Genomic DNA, 15894 nt, shown 5'->3' with positions numbered 1-15894 from the left:
GAAGTTTTCTATTGCCAGAACATGAACAGTGTTACTTTATTTTGATCTACTTATCTGTTCTTTTGAGAATTATTATTAGTGACTATTATTAATAAATGTGTAAAAAACACTATATTCAGACAACTGTAATGTTTTGTAAACCTTATCTGCCATATGCTGAATCATCTTTTAAATGTTTCGACCCTCTTACCAATCTCTAAACTGTAACCAAAGTTACAAAATCGACATGTCTCAAGACACGTAACAGGCATTCTAATTTTCTTAAACAATATTGTTAAACATAGGGATAATAATTAGCACCATATGTCTTCTATATGTGTAATTGCTTTAAAGGTATTTACCTTCATAGCTGAAACCTGGAATACTTATTTTCAGGTTGGGTAACAGCGCCCGATGGGTAACAGCGTGCGATGAAAGTTAGCTTACAGCGACATTAAGTGGCCATCAACCGAACTGCTTCTTAACTAGGCTCGGGTATCCTTGTGCCACTCACACGACTGTAATAAGAGGGCCAGTGGGAGAAAGTAGATCACGGCGAGGCATCTAGTAATGGCGTGCTAATCCCCGCACACTTTTATTTAAAACTGAATGGTTTAGTGTTGCTCATTGATCAGTTGAGTTCTATGCGTTTTTGTTCAGTTAGACATGTCTTGTTAGTTATTAGCATGTGGAAGTGTCCTGCTGTCTTCGTGGAGTATATGTCGTTTGCATAACCTCTCCCCCCCAGTGTGCACCCGTTAAGATTAGTTACCCCGTTATGCTGGTTTGTGTTTGTTTGGTTTTTGTGTGTGTGTGTGTGTGTGTGTGTGTGTGTGTATATATATATCTGTATATCTCTTCAAAGACCCCACTGTTTAATACATGAAAATGCTTTGAGCAGAAATGGCAAATCGCTGGTTCTTATTCTGCACTGACGTTGCAATATTGTGAATTAGGCAGATAATATACCAGTACTGTTTCAGTATACTTAAAAGGAAAAAACAAAAAAATTCACAGCACTGTAGGACCAAGTGGAAAAAAACAAGCAGTCAAAACAGCAGAAACAGGATACACGTTTTTACAACTTTATTGTCAAATAACTGGAAATTAAACTGCTTAAAATAAATAAAACGATAAAAACAAATGGATGCCTCGTATATTAAAATGATAAACTATGCAACACAAAGTATTATTTGTAGAAGTGTCAAATTAACAATGTACTGTCACAGTGGACTTTTGATAGAGAAGATCACTTCAAAAAGGTTCACAAGGGAATAATTTAAAAAAAAATACTTTAAAATATTTTGCTGATAAATGAAATAAAACCACGTACTCTGCAAATCTTACAGCCAAAAAAACAACTGAGCATTTGGTAAACCTTCGGTTGCGTGAACTCTAATGTCAAATTCCCTTGGTCCTGAAGTTCAAGCATTTTAATATTTATTAATATTAATATATTCATTGCATCTGCAGAGGGAATCTTTTGATAAATTCCTTAGAAAAAGTATGGCAACCTAACAAACAAAATGAGTTGTACTACATAATAAAAAAATAAAATGAATATCTGTGAGATACTGTATCAAAGTAATATTCAATGAATGTCAGCGAACATCAGGAAGTCTTTTGAACAAACACCCTTATTGCATTCTTGTACAACCACAATAAAGGCTACTGTTAACATAAAAAAAAAAAAAAAAAAAAAAAAATTTGTAGCTTAGTTATTTTAGTTTGCATGTTTGATTAATTTTGCAGTGATCAGCTGCGAAAGCAATGTAATGAAAAAGGTTGTGGGAGGACTAGTGACTTCAGATGCAGCGAAGCTAGTATTGCATAGCTAAGACGTAGGTGTATACAAAGAGAGCCTCTCCTTCTGTGCAAGTGCTCAGTAGTATATGATACATTTTCTTTCATTTTACTGGATTATTAAGGGCAAGCTGTCTATCTTAAGTATCAACACTTTGCATAATACACTGTGTGGGTGTCTTTGAAAGTAGTCTCAGATGAAACAAAATATTTACATACATAGTGGAAAGGAGAATTTTAACAAGTCTCATATAAGACAAAATCTTTAGTATGGCCATAATAGAATTCCTGCCCATTTAGGGAACTTTATATTACTGCACTCTACTGACCAACCTGAGTAGTTGTCATTCATTTAAACACTTGGAAGCACATTACTGAATTATTCACCAGAAAAATAAACCATGAGAAACAAGATCTTTTTCCTTAGATCTTTTGCATAACCTTTTCAAACAAGGAAAAAAAAGAAAAAAAGAAAAGCAGAGCTACTTTTTATGAAAGCATTCCTGCACAAAGATCAGACATGAGGCATTTCCCAAATTGTCATTGCATTCTTATCACATCTTATAATTGCAGAGATTGGACATAAAATGGTTAGGTCAGATAAAAATCTGGGCTATGGTTCCCAAGAACACAAACTATTCAAAACTCCGTGAGAGGCTTTGCTGATGTTGAAGGAAAGTCATAAAGATAACTAGGTATTTATTTTTCTCATCATTATATGAATTGATTTTCCCTTTGTTTTTGAACAATTAACCCCTTTATTATGTATTAGAAAAAACAGATCTGTAACAGGAATAAAGTGCATTTCCCCACAGGCAGTATTTGATTTGCATTAAACAAGAGTATTATTTTTAAACATGTTTATAAGTAACACTGTGGAAAAGAGCTTGGATGGCCTTTAATTCTAAATGATCTGTAGGTGACAGTATGTCATGTAAATACCCCGCAGAGATTCAGTTATCAGTGTATTTAAACCAAAAAGACTTTTACAGCAATGCACTCTATAGAGGCAACATAAGCATGTGATAGTTTCTCATTGCAATATGCTTTAGGTGGGAAAAAATGTTGCAGGGTGCATGCAGAGCTTAGCTGTGTCTTGGTAATCAGGGCAGTAGTGTGGCGACACCTAGTGGCCGTGAGCAGGTATTGTCACTTGGGCCGGGCACGCACCTGCAGCAGGGTTGGTGTCTGCTCCATGATGCGCACGAGCAGCTTGTCGATGTAGTCCTCCAGGTCGCGCACCTGCACCTTCAGCTTCCTCAGCTCGGCCTCACGCCTCTCCAGCAATGTGGCCTGCAGCTCGGACTCGGCGCGCTGATGTTCCGCCTCCAGCTCCTGCTGTAGGAGCAGCGCTATCAGCTCCATGTTGGTTAGTGTCTGGTAGTGGGCCCTTGCCTCCGACATCCACACCTGCCCGCAGGGACAGAGAAACCGAAGCCGCAGAGGGGTCGCTCATTCAGAAAAGTATCTCTTTTTTTTTTTTTTCAATAATTGTTCCACTTTTATAAGCATTAATGAAAATTTCTACTGTTGCTGTTATAGAATTTATTTATTTTATAAGTAATAATTTCTTTTCATGAGTAATGCCTGATCTGAACATACCTAAAAAAATATTTTCTTTTCAAATTATATTCAAATTTCAAATGTTCCAACTGTTTTAGGTTTGATGTGTTTGTTTTATGAGTCTATGTTCTGAATCTACAATCAAGGTGAGCTGGCTTAAAACAATCATAAATGCCAATAGATTAATATCTCTGTTCAAATTGTATTTACTTAATGTCTATGCAGGTCCAGAGAGAATTAAAGACTCAGCAGAGTGTACACAGTTTTAATCATTTCTCCACTTCCCAACAGTGACTGTATAGGGAAATGCATATTTCTAGAGGTAGCTCAGTGGTTAAGGTACTTGACTTGTAACTGGAAGGGTGCCAGTTCAAGCCCCACCACTGCCAAGTTGCCACTGTTGGGCCCTTGAGCAAGGCCCTTAACCCTCAATTGCTCAAGTTGTACTCACTCATAATTGTAAGTTGCTTTGGATAAAAGCGTCATTTAAATGCCCCATCATATCAGTGGTATGCTTTGAACAGAGATGTACTAATTCTTAAAACTGCATAGACTCATGCATCCTCTTTCCATTTCGTAAGAGTCTAGAAATTTGCTTTCAGGAATTTTGTTAAACTATGCTTCCTTTATAAGTTTGGTTTGATTTGAGGTTTGGTTCGAGTTTGGTTACAGGGGTTTGGTTAAACTATGATTCCTTTCTCAGTATGTTCTGCAAATTATTAATTTTGTGCATTCACATTTTTGTCAATTACCCTTGAAATGCTTTAACTGCATCTTAAAGTACTGAATGGGACACATTATTTATTTATTTATAATTAATCTTCTCTAAACATGTTCTTAACCCCTCTTTATTAAATTCCTTTAAGGATGATTAATTTAAAATCTCAATATTAATTCAGCATAATTTATTTTTGGAGAAACTGTGACGAGAAATAGTTAGAGATTGCCTGATGGTCTGATAAATCACTCTGGCCTACAGTATAGTCCTTAATTCTACATCTACTTATGTCCAATATTAGAAAGTAATCCAACCTGGAATATTCATTATGCTGTGGTGAATATATATTGCAGAAGGTCACATCATGATTAATATCTACATTCCTCTTTATCAGAAGAAAATGCCCAACTTTGTCTATATGTTCAGCTGTATGTGCGAAATTGATGGCCTTCAAGAACAGAATGCTTCTCCTGCCCTGTTTAAAGTATGAAAAAATGTTTTTTTTATACCCCAACTTTTTTAGCCATTCAATGTTGATTAGGTGTGTTTCTTGGATAAATACTAGCCACAGTATGTTTAAACATTTTATCATTTTAGGTAATATTTTGGCTCTTTCTATGGGATTCTTTAGACCATTAAAATTCAAATCTATGAATTTAAGATCATGATTCATTGCCCCATAAGGAATTATGTGTACTGAATAGCCTATGAATTGTTTGAGAACTATAAACAACAACAGAACTTTAACATTTTTTAAATGTCTCAAAAAAGATAGAGGATTTCCATAGTAGAGGATTCTGTGACCTTTTTAACATTGGGGCAAAGTCAACAAAGAGGGGGCCCTTAAAACATACCTGTTAGAAAAAGAGGGTGGAACGAAGGGGAAAAAAGAAAAAAATGGAAAAAAGGCATTCACGAAAGGCATTCAGCACGTTTTGATGGACTGTTTGACTGGCTTTTTTCAAGCAGCTCTTGGTACTCCTTCCTTAACCAAGTATTGAAGACACTGTTTTGCAGGGCTGCCTGTTCTTTTATCAAGTATAGCGACAAATTAGGTCTTAACTTTAGTCTTGCCTAAAATACACTACTGAAATAATGGAAATTAATTTTCAAAAAATCATCTTGGACTAATCTAAAATTTAGTTACAGGTAGCCAGATAAGGTTCTTCTATAGAATTCCCCATGTCTGAAGTTCTTTACATAGGATGCAGTCTGACGCTACTGCATAGCTTCAAGCCAATATACGACCCCATCTATTTCACCAGCTAACAGCTATATATAGTTATTGGAGTAAAAATTCGCTTTTTGAGACTGCAGTGTGATTTTGAAGTTCAAATGTTAACCAGCTATCAGGATCGTAAGCTAGCCGGGTTACAGCTGAAGCCTGGAGTGATGAGGCAGCAGTACCTGGGTTTTCTCTGGCTCAGCTGCGGCCTGCTGTGCGGAGCGTCCTGGATGGATGGAGGAGCGGAGTTTCTCCAGCACTGAACGGCCCTCGGATCTCTTTTCACCTTGCACTACTGTGATCAGGGGCTTCACTGGGTGAGGGCTGCACAGATAGCACCAGTACAGGGAAATCAAATAGTAGGATCCTCTATCATCGGAAACAGTAGAGTTTTAGTGCAAGGTTAAGCAAGCAATACAAAGTAGGCACAGGGTTTCTATTTTCCTTTCCATTTCATTACAGCAACGTTAAAATCCCAAATATGAAAAAGGACTGTCTTGATGAAAATGTTTAAGAGTTTCTTGGAACATTTGGTCACACCGTCTGATATTAGAAAAACACAAAACAGTGACTCTTAATTTTGCAGTACTGGCATCTGCAATACTGATGTCACAGAAATATGCAAACACATATCATTTAATCAACTGACACACTCCTAATAAGTGCTCTGGGGTGGAATTAATTAATTCAGGCATTTACATGATCTATCAACTTTAAATAAATCATGGTACAGTAATGCAGGACGTGTCACATTATGGGTCCACCAGTGTATTAGGCATAGTGCAATCACAACATGTACTAATGTAACATCTATTTGATAATTTAAAATATCTATATGGTATTCAATTTTTTTTTTTTTATCATGCAGCCTTACCTGGCCTAACTAAAATGGACAAAAATACACTAAATGTGGGTGTTAGAAAGCTGTTAGAAACAGTTTTCGAATGCCATTACAACATCACTCTAACACTAAATATCACATGTACTTTAAAGAGCTTACTAGTTCAAACTAGACAGCACTATTTCAAGGGGTACAACATGCAGCAAAAGAGATGCATGAGAAGCAGAAACCAAAAATAGTCAAAAGAAGAAGCAAAAGAAAGAAAATCAGCAAAAGAAACAGAAGTGACACATGAATAAAGCTGAACCCAGCGCCTGAACAGGAGATGGACCAGGGACGCCCAGCGCAATACACCAGATATAAGAGACCAGATTGGATTGAGATGGTGAAGAAGCAGAAGAACAGTTGGCCAGCACAAACACAGGCACATATGTGACCCTGTCCTCCTGCACCTGGATGCCAGACTGGATTGCGTGTCTCAGGTGCAGGAAGAGGGTAGGGGTGGATATGTTCTTGGAGGCACTGAGGTCTCACCTGCTCTCCTCAAGGGGAGGGAGGCCGCTAGTTGGCTGTGCCTCCTCTGGGCAAAGAGTATGCCGTGCAGTAACCTGCGGCTGGGCTGCGGAGGCTGTGAAGGGCACCCCGGGCAGAGTGCTTCCCGTACCGGGTGTTGCGGTCTGGGGGCATATGAGGGAGGTTGGGATGGGGTCTGGAGCGGGAGCTGGAGCAGGGTCAGGGAATTGGTGGGAAGCCATGCCAGCTGGTAGACAAGAGGATGGAGAAACAGAGCCGTGCCAAGGGAGGTCCAAGAGAGAATGAGGTCTGCTTGAGTCTATGTCAGAGACTGGTGCAGATGAAACTGTACCAGGGTCTGCTTTGGGGGAGTTGCTAGTGGACCGTGTTCTTATGCGTGCCGATCGTACTTCAGGGTTGAAAGGGCTTCTTGGGCTTTGTGGCGCTACTCGGGCATGCAAGTCTTTGAAACTCATGCCCATTTCACAGTTCTCCAAAAGAGGGCCCTTGTCAGTCTTTTCTTCTGCCTCAAGTTCACCAACTTTAGTCTTCAGCTCAGTCAGACAGCCTCCACCCGCACACACAGCATCGAAGCCTGGCTTGTCCTCAGTCGCCTCAGGTTTGAGCTGTGCTGTTGTGCTGCCGTCATCTCTGCTTATGCGAGAAGCTGTTTGTGAAGTCACAGAGCTCTCTTTGTAATGCCCTGACACATTCGTCACATTACAGTCTGAAGGAGGTCGTTGGCAGGCAAACACTGAAGAAATATCTTTTAAATCACTTATGCTCTCCTTGGGTTTGGTCCTGCTGGAGCCAGGTCCTTTTAAGCTGTCACAAGGTTCCTCAAAGAAGAAGGATTTCAAATGGTCATTGGTGGGAGTTACAGCTGTAATAGGGACCTGTTGCGATATGTCTTTACAAACTGGACTCTGGTCTGGAGGCTTATTTGGGGAACACCTCACTGGCTCTGTATTCATTTTGTTTTGCAGATCTTCAGGATTCCCCTGGAAAGACCTGCATAGTAGCAAAACATTTCCCAAGGACTCCAAGGCAGAAGCATTGTGGCATTGTGTAGACGCTTTTTTACTGTTTTTACCCATCATTCCAAAACTGCTTTGCTTCAGGTCCGAACGTGAGCTGTCAGAATCAATGAAAGCAAACTGTGAAGGATCATTTGTGTTGTTATTGGAATCTCGAGCAGATAGTGCAATGATGTCCCCACTATTTGTTATGTTCTCATTTTGTGGACTACAAGTCAGCTTTGGTGTTGAGTTCAGTTCACAAGGGGATTCTGGCTTTGACTGCATCACAAAGAAACTGCATAATGACTCACTCACAGTTGTGTCATCTGATTGGCACATTGGCATGTTTGGCACAGTGTGATCACTTTCAGTGTTTTCCTGTATACCTTCATACTCATTCTGAGGTGCAATATTCTGATCAAAGCCAAAGGTGGGGCCATTTTCCACAGGTTTACCACCATTACTCCCTGCCAAACTAGGACCGAAGCCCCCATTAGCCAAAACCCTCTCTACTCTTCCTTCTAAAATATTCAGATTTTCATCTCTGGGCCTTTGAGCAGTATGTGACAGGGCATGCACATTAATATTCAGCTCCTGATCAGCACAGTGTGAAGAGTCTTTATCTACAGGGGAGACTTGGCTTCCTGTCTCTCTAAGTTGCTGAAGTGAGGCTAAGTCTGTCTGGTATAGTAGACATGCTTCTTTCTGGATAGCCAGCTCCTGTGCCCGGTTGAGCCAGCTGTCTGAGGACCTCTCTCGGACTGGCACCTCGGTCCTTGTGTGCTTCCTTGGGGGTAAAGGAGGCATGCCCAAGTATCTGGGGGTTCCCTCACTGACTTCTTCAATCCCGATCCCATTTTTTGGTTTGAGTATATGGTTCACCACTGGGTGAGGATTGGGTCCTGAGGGCACAAGCAGGGGTGGGGGCTGCTGAGTGGGAGTTCCCGTCGGTGACTTGAGACGGCTAGTGGCAAAGGCCTCAAAGTCATCCCATTCCCCAACGTTCCCAAATGAAGATCGGCATGCATTAATGTTATTGGAGTTCACAATCTCTGGTGTTACTGCCATTAAGGCAGGGAGGGACCTTTGCCTAGCTACACTCTGAGGCCTCTCTCTCTTTATGGAGGCCATTTGGTTTTGCATGTCACCACGTGCAGGGCTCGGTAAGCCAGGCCTGGGAGGGAATGCCAAATGAGTTGGGCTGAAGGGTGAGCTGGTATAACATGCAGGAGGAGATTTCAAAGCCTCCTCAGCTATGAGCTCCTCAAAAAATGGGTTCCTCTGCAGTCTTGTGAGGAAAGGGTTGGAGAGGGAGATGGAGGGGGATGGAGGTGAAGGGTGGGTGAATGAATGAATGTGACTGCTGAGACTAGAGGGTGACACATGGCCAGTAGCAGAATCAACAGGGAGAGAGCTTGGTGGCAGGTTGGGTAAACAGGGAGGAAGGGAGGAGGATGTGTCTGGGCTTCTGTCTACTTTAGAAGAGACTCCCAGCCTGTGGAGGGAAGGCACAAGTAGTCCTCTTAATCATATCCATGCTTATCAGGGCCGTAATCCCTGCCATAGCCAGTGTTTTCTAGAAGACAAAAATGTCTCTACACCAGAGAAACACAGGCATGGATCATGGTTTGGACTCAAACTATGTATCAGTTGGATTTTGGCATTTTTAGGGTCTTTGCAAGAATTACTGAAATAGTACTACAAGACAGCTCTGAATTATAATGCATCAACAATTTCCATTTTTTTTCATAGTAAATGCTAACTAGGGTACAGTGGAAAAACTAACTGACACTTTTTACTCTGAAAGTACTGATTGTCCTAAATAAAATGGAGTAAACTGTAATAAAGCAGTAAATGTATCCAATCTCCAAACATTACTGCTATAAAATACAGACACAAAAAACAGCATAGCAAAGCAAATGCAAAATGTAAAAAAAAAATCCAATGAGCTCAAATTAATTTAAGATAAATGACATTTCAATGAAACAAACAAGTTTCAAAAATATGAGCATGTATAAACAATACATAATTAGCAAAAAATATCAATGATGGAGCCTTTTTTCTGCAAAAACACTAGAAAGGTCTGCATGCTTGCACCACTAAAGATGAAAGAGAAACATTTGAAGCAGCAAAAACACAAATAACCAGAAAACTGATAACAGTTTTTTATAGACTCCTAAAATTTTAAGTTCAAGATCACAAGCTGTAAACCTGTACAGACAAACAAAGAAGCTTCAGGCAACATTGATTTGTCTGAGTCTATCAAGGTCATTTGGGATCAGTACTTCTAGATGCTCTGTAATTTAAGTGCTTAAGTGGGCTCACTCACCTTGACTTCACCTGGGTGTCACTGGAACCGAACCAGCCTCGCAAGCGTCCTTCCTGTGGGCCGGATGCCTGGCCCTGCTCGTGCTTAGCTGGGAGGGAGTCACTCCTCCCGCTGGAGAACAGAGTCCTCTTCAACTTCTTACCTTCCATACCACCAGATGCAGCCGCCATCGGGGCGGTCGCCTGCATCGGCTTCCCCTCAAGGCCCACAGCTCCAAGAGCTGCAGGGCCTTCTGCCTCTCTCTCAGCCTCTTTTCTGCTCCCGTCGATGGACCCGCACCTCCTGTCGGCCTTCTGCGAGTCGTCGCCGCGGCGGGTGAGGTTCTGCAGGGAGCGAGAGAGGGGAGAACACTTCTCCAGCAGTGTGCGCTTCACCGGTAGGCCACTTTTAGGGGAGACGGGCTCTGAGGTATAGATGTGACTGCCGTTGATGCAGAGGGTGGACTTTGAGAGCGGCATGCCCTGGCCTTTCAGATTCTCCACAGCAGGGCAGGATCGTGAGGCTGTCGCAATCTTACTGGCTTCATCACTGTACGCACGCTTGTGGGTCATCACTTCAGGAACTGCACAGTGCACAATGTACACACACCGAGAAAACAAGAGAATCGATACATTAAGATAATGCGGGTTGAAAGCCAAACAGTACAGAAAAAAAACTGCGTTGTTGCATATTTGAATCAATATCTATAGCGGAAATAAAAGTAGACTAGCAAAAGCACTGAAAAATAAACCGAATAAACGTATATCAGAAAGTTACGGTGAAAGATTCAGATACAGTAGATAGTAATGCTCAACATGCCACCTGAAGGTGTGCTTGTATTTCTTGTATTCGCTGTATGCACAGGCTGCTTTGTATCTCGCTGTTGTATACTGTTGGCTAAATTGATCTCCCAAAGTTATCTAGTCACAGAAATTAGCTAACATCAAGAATTAGCATTGGCATTGCCATTTCAAAACCTTAAAGTATGCCAAGCCCGTGTTGGTTACACTCTGAAGGTGTATTTGACAGTTAATTAGGTTAGCTTACCTTTGTTTATATAAGTCTGATCAGTGCTAGCAAAGTAGCCTGTGCATTGTTCAACAGGATAAATTGGATTACTTTTACTGTATTTAGCTAAGTGATAGCTGTTGGTATCGTGGTTAAGTTAAATGTTCAGAGGTTTGCTTCCTAGGTAATGTTATTTATCTATAAACAGTGTTGGCTAGGCATTGCTACTTATTTAATCTTTAACCATTTATAACAGCAGGTTATATGGACATGGCTGCATATGAAGTTGTGTTTTGTGGTGAGTATTCTTACAGTATCTAGCTAGCTAACCTAGCAAAGATTTTTATGCTACTGCTTAGTGCGACATGAATATTAATACATGTGTGTATCTATCTATGCATGGTGAGATTATTTCAGTGTGCTTTTAAAACATTTTCTGTATATTATCTAGTTTAACAATGGTGCGATAATACTGAATTTAGTAACACTGTTAATTAATGTGAGTAAACTGTTATGTCAGGTAGTAGTCCAGACAAAGAACACTTTTATCAGCAGGTTAGAAAACATGATGTAAGGCCAAAATGAGAATTGTAAAGGTAGTTTTGCCCAACACAAATTAATGTCATATCATTAGACACAACTGAGATTACAAATTGAGGGCCAAGGTAGGCTTTGATTTTGATGGATACAAGGCAAACAGAAAATAGCATATAATTTTTAAAAATTCTAAATGTTTTTTTTTTTTTTTTTTTTTTTTTCCATGTCTTTGCTTGTTGGGTTTTGCATTAAGCTAAACAGCTCCACCAACATCTTCATTCAGTCTTCAAATACAGAACGCTGGAAGTGCCACTTCGTTTTTTTTTTCCCGTAGCTTTCCCATTCAGTTTTCAGATGGCTTTCCACCAACTCTTACCTTTTCCTCCCCCTTCTGAGTTGGTGCGGAAGGGCTCCATCACCCTGCTGCTGTAGATGGGCGTGCTGCTCAGCTCTATGGGAACAAACGGATCCCCAGCTGACGACGTCGCGCTGCTCTCCGAGGCGAGTGACGAGCAGGAATGCGTGTCCGAGCTCTTCTTCGGCTTCCCCTTCAGGAAGAAATCCTTCATCTTGCTCTTGCGTTCATCTCCGCTCTCTTCTTCTCCTGGCATCTCCCCCTGCCCATCCTCTGCGAAGGTCTGGCTGGCCGAGCTGGAGAGAGCAGCGTAGCGCCCGGGCAGGATGGCCGAGGAGGACTCGACGTCCGCGACTCGTTTCTTGCCCGTGACGCGCTCCTTGAGCCTGCCGAATGCCGAGCGAGGCTTTTCCTGGACGCTCAGGTCGTACATGCTGGCAGTCATGTTGTTGCGGGTGAACCGGATGGTGAACTGCAGCTCACCGCGCTCCTTCTCTTTACGCCCAGCTTTAGAATGCAGCTTTAGCCACCTGCGCCCGAGACACACATCACACACACTACAATACACTGCGCTACAGGGTGCTCCAATATATATACCAGCCATATCCATTATTCAACACATCTGGCAAGTGCTTATGATATTCTCATTCACTTCTGTGCATACTAGTTAACTCTCCAGCAAAGCAAAGGGCTTTTCATAGCAGCAAATATAAATCATAGTTCTGTCCAGGAGCCAGTGGAGGCCTCTAGCTTGCTGCATCTAAGGATCACTGCATCTTTGTTCAAGAGAGGAGCAGCATTCAAACTATTTAACCCCCATTTCTAGTCTCACATGCAGTACCACATAGGAACACAACAAAGACATGTGCAGTGAGACCAGAAAAATGGAGAGAGAGAGAGAGAGAGAGAGAGTGAGAGTGAGTGAGAGTGAGAGTGTGTGTGTTAGTGGGGTGGGTTTGCACTGAGCATAATGAAAGCCAGATGTGTGCAGTGCTACCTCCCTCCCAATTTAATGTCTGCTGAATGATGATACAGTGTGCAGGCCTGGACATCTTTCCCATGTGCCTGTGCATGTGAGTCAAGCGTTTAAAAACGGCACAGGCCCTGACATGTCCAGCTAACGGGAGTGCAACTGAAGCTCCCACATTGTAGTCTTTATCTTGTAAACACATCAGACTATTTCAGAATAGTCAACATGGTAGAGCCACATATAACACAAGTCTGACAACCCATAGAGCAGTCCTGGATTTTGTAATCACACAGTTGATTAAATGCTGAATGTAATTGGTTGGCTATTTTGTCGCTGCAGCTGACTCCTAGATAAAGGGAAGCTGGAAAACCTGTAGGACCTGGACATTGAAGAATTTCTCCATCACGCTTCTGCTGTAGATGGGCTGCTGCACAGCTCTATGGTAACAAATGGATATTCAACCATAGAACATGCTTGTGCAGGTGAAAGACTGCCAGGAAGATCAGTTACTACTTTGAAAGACAAGAGGCTTTTTCTTATACAATGGTTTGATTTTTAGTCCAGGCTCTAAAGGAAATCTATAGAGAAGAGTCCACATCGAAACATGATAGTAACAATACTGTACCTCAGTAAGCTTCACCAACCTCCCCCTTCTGGTTGTGTGCCCAGTACCCTCACCTTTCTGAAATATAGCTAAGCTCAGTTATCTTTAAAAAACCCAGCACGTGGCTCCATTAAAATGACTACCACAACAGCATCTAAGGAATGAACAGTGAATTGAAATGCATTGGCTTGTGTATTAGAGGACATACGGATTCAGGGCTTTGAGCGCTCTCATTTGGGAGGATGCTTATATGACGTGTTTATTGCCGGTGCTGTCATGGTCCTGGCACCTGCTGGAGCTTTTCTCTGCACATCCAGCCAGCGAGCCAACGGTTAATGTACCGCTGACTTGAGTAGCTAGCTGAATTGCCTTAGTGCAATCCGTGCTGTACTGCTCTTCCCAGTGACAACAGAATTTGCTCACTGGTTCTCACCTGAATGACATGTGGTGAATCCTATAGAAATAGAAATAGATATATATATATGTTTTCATTCATTTGTTACCATGACCTTTTCCAGAATCACAAGAGAACCTTATTCTCTCTCGCCTAATATGGGTAGTACAAATGCCTCAGCCTTAACCACCAAAGGATTTATGTGTCAAATATCTCACTTCAGTGCCAACAGGGAGAAACAGCGCGTTTCACTTCCTGCCCAAATATAAGTTTCTTTGCTTGTACTTGCTATAGTACGTACAGCGCCACAAATAAGTTAATTTGTTCCCATCCACTTACTGCACCGTAAATAGCACCGATGACTGTCATACATGTCATTAAGCGACGGCGCTACAGCCGAGCAGTTGTCGTGTGGGAATGCGTGGAGAAGGGCAGGGAACGTGGACGCCTCTCCACGCGGAGACGCGTTCACTCTGCGGTGAAAGGTTAATACTTACTCACTCCTAGGACACATTCGATCCTGAAAGACTTTGTCCAGTGGGACAACGGCTTGACCGAGGAATACGTCTAGTCCGATCAACACCCGATGCATCACGGTGAAGACCAAGTTACTATTTCCCGGGGGACACGCGCCCGGCCCTGCCTCCAGCAGCCCGGGCAGCAGTTCGAAAGAACATTCTTCGTTCCATTCTGGCTCGGAGGCCTTCTCCACCAACCCCGTGGTGTACTTCTCCTTCCCCACCTGTACAATCGTGTAGACATATCGGCTTCCTTGCTTGCTCTTCGTTCGCAGACCCCTCGCTCGAAGGACAATTGCGTTGACATGTGTCGGGACCCATCTCTGATCATCGTCGTCCAAGCTGATCAGAGGCATCCCTTACGCGATCGTCCTGTTTAGTTTGTCCCACGGAGACTGAGCGATTACCTAAGCGTCGCTTCAGCAGCTAGCCGTCTGGTTCGCCCCCTCCTCCTCCTCCTCCCCTCCCTCCCCCCCCCCCCCGCTCCAGACCGTTACTACGTGCGCTCGATTAAGCCAGTGCAATGTTTCTCCACATTATCTCCAGCAAAGCAGTATAAAGAAACGTATGCACGCCGATTTGGTTTTCGTAACGATCACGGCAAAAGAACGACAAAAATGCAGTGCAAATCACTGGAGTGGACGTTACTGGACGTTCGCGCGTCAGTTCCTGCATCCTCAAAACAACATTTTTGACAACTCACTGTGCTGCGCGCGGCCCGCCCTCGGTCCACGGTCTGGGGGCCTGCAATAAAGTACTCTGTAGACTTAAAGAGAAAGGCAGCATAAAGTCTTTGCAGTGGATGTCATCTGTACATGCAGTTAAATAATTCGTGTTTTAAACCTTTGCATTAGGACGTTTTAAATAGCTTTTCGAAAACCGGTGGGAAAAGCTCGTTCGAGGTCGCACCGATGGTCCCGACATTGTTTTGTGCATTGCGGCAATCTCGGAGCCTGACTCCGCGGAGAGCTGGGGTGGAGTTCGCAGCCAACGACGGACGTAATCTCAGTTAAAGCGTCCCATGTCGCAGAGAATTATTTTCATCTGGACTAGCCCAGCCGCCACTCCTGTTATGCAATCCATAGACATGCCCGCGTTATACAACAAATTAATCTGAAATTAATTCTAAGTGAAATGAAGTCTAAATGTAGTCTACTTAAAATAAGTAACCGTTTGCATAACAAAATCGATAATATAAGCGGAGTAAAAAGTTATCGTGCATAATTAAAGGGTCCTTTTTAAATGAAAAGTAATTGTAAAAGTTATAGGTGCTGAATTCTTAAGTTCGCATAATTCATTTGGGCAGTATGGATTTACTGATTTCAAGAACTGGTTATAATGTCGTTATTTTTTGCCCTAGTCAGCGTAACGGTGGTTGAGGAGGCGGTGTGGGCTGGGACGGCGATTCTAGTACGTCCCGTGCTAAAGCGCTGCAGTGGACTCTGAAGGTGCGGACTCTAGTGCCATCTACTGGACAAAGTCTTAATGTCAACGAATCAGTGCACGACTAATGAATCTGACCACATTTGAATAAAGAAC

The 15894-nt window shown here is 42.3% G+C and overlaps 1 protein-coding gene across 2 annotated transcripts; it reads right to left on the bottom strand.

The window, feature by feature from the left end:
• Positions 1–1050: 1050 nt before the first annotated feature.
• On the bottom strand, positions 1051–15858 carry rab11fip5b (RAB11 family interacting protein 5b (class I)). 2 transcript variants are annotated; one of them, XM_027022700.3, is made up of 6 exons: positions 14335–15858; positions 11891–12399; positions 9991–10552; positions 6664–9156; positions 5471–5612; positions 1051–3192 (listed from the first exon to the last, which is right to left on the bottom strand). In XM_027022700.3, the coding sequence occupies exons 1-6, from the start codon at positions 14709–14711 to the stop codon at positions 2932–2934; spliced, it is 4344 nt and encodes a 1447-aa protein (XP_026878501.2). In that variant the 5' UTR covers positions 14712–15858; the 3' UTR covers positions 1051–2931. The 2 variants fall into 2 exon arrangements, with proteins under 2 accessions (XP_026878501.2, XP_026878502.2); XM_027022701.3 differs by lacking the exon at positions 6664–9156.
• Positions 15859–15894: the final 36 nt, after the last annotated feature.

This window comes from Electrophorus electricus, chromosome 16 (assembly GCF_041902795.1).
Source record: "Electrophorus electricus isolate QZ-2024a chromosome 16, ASM4190279v1, whole genome shotgun sequence".
Lineage (NCBI taxonomy): Eukaryota > Metazoa > Chordata > Actinopteri > Gymnotiformes > Gymnotidae > Electrophorus > Electrophorus electricus.
This window is presented reverse-complemented; position numbering and strand designations above follow the sequence as displayed.

What these genes read in the sequence shown, in the direction of transcription:
- rab11fip5b (XM_027022700.3), bottom strand. Translation starts at nt 14,711, where the DNA reads ATGCCTCTGATCAGCTTGGACGACGATGATCAGAGATGGGTCCCGACA. An exon ending in CGAATGTGTCCTAGGAGTGA is followed by an intron (nt 12,400 to 14,334) that starts GTAAGTATTAAC and finishes TCTCGGGCGCAG; the next exon opens with GTGGCTAAAGCTGCATTCTA. An exon ending in CTGAGCCAGAGAAAACCCAG is followed by an intron (nt 3,193 to 5,470) that starts GTACTGCTGCCT and finishes CCCTGCGGGCAG; the next exon opens with GTGTGGATGTCGGAGGCAAG.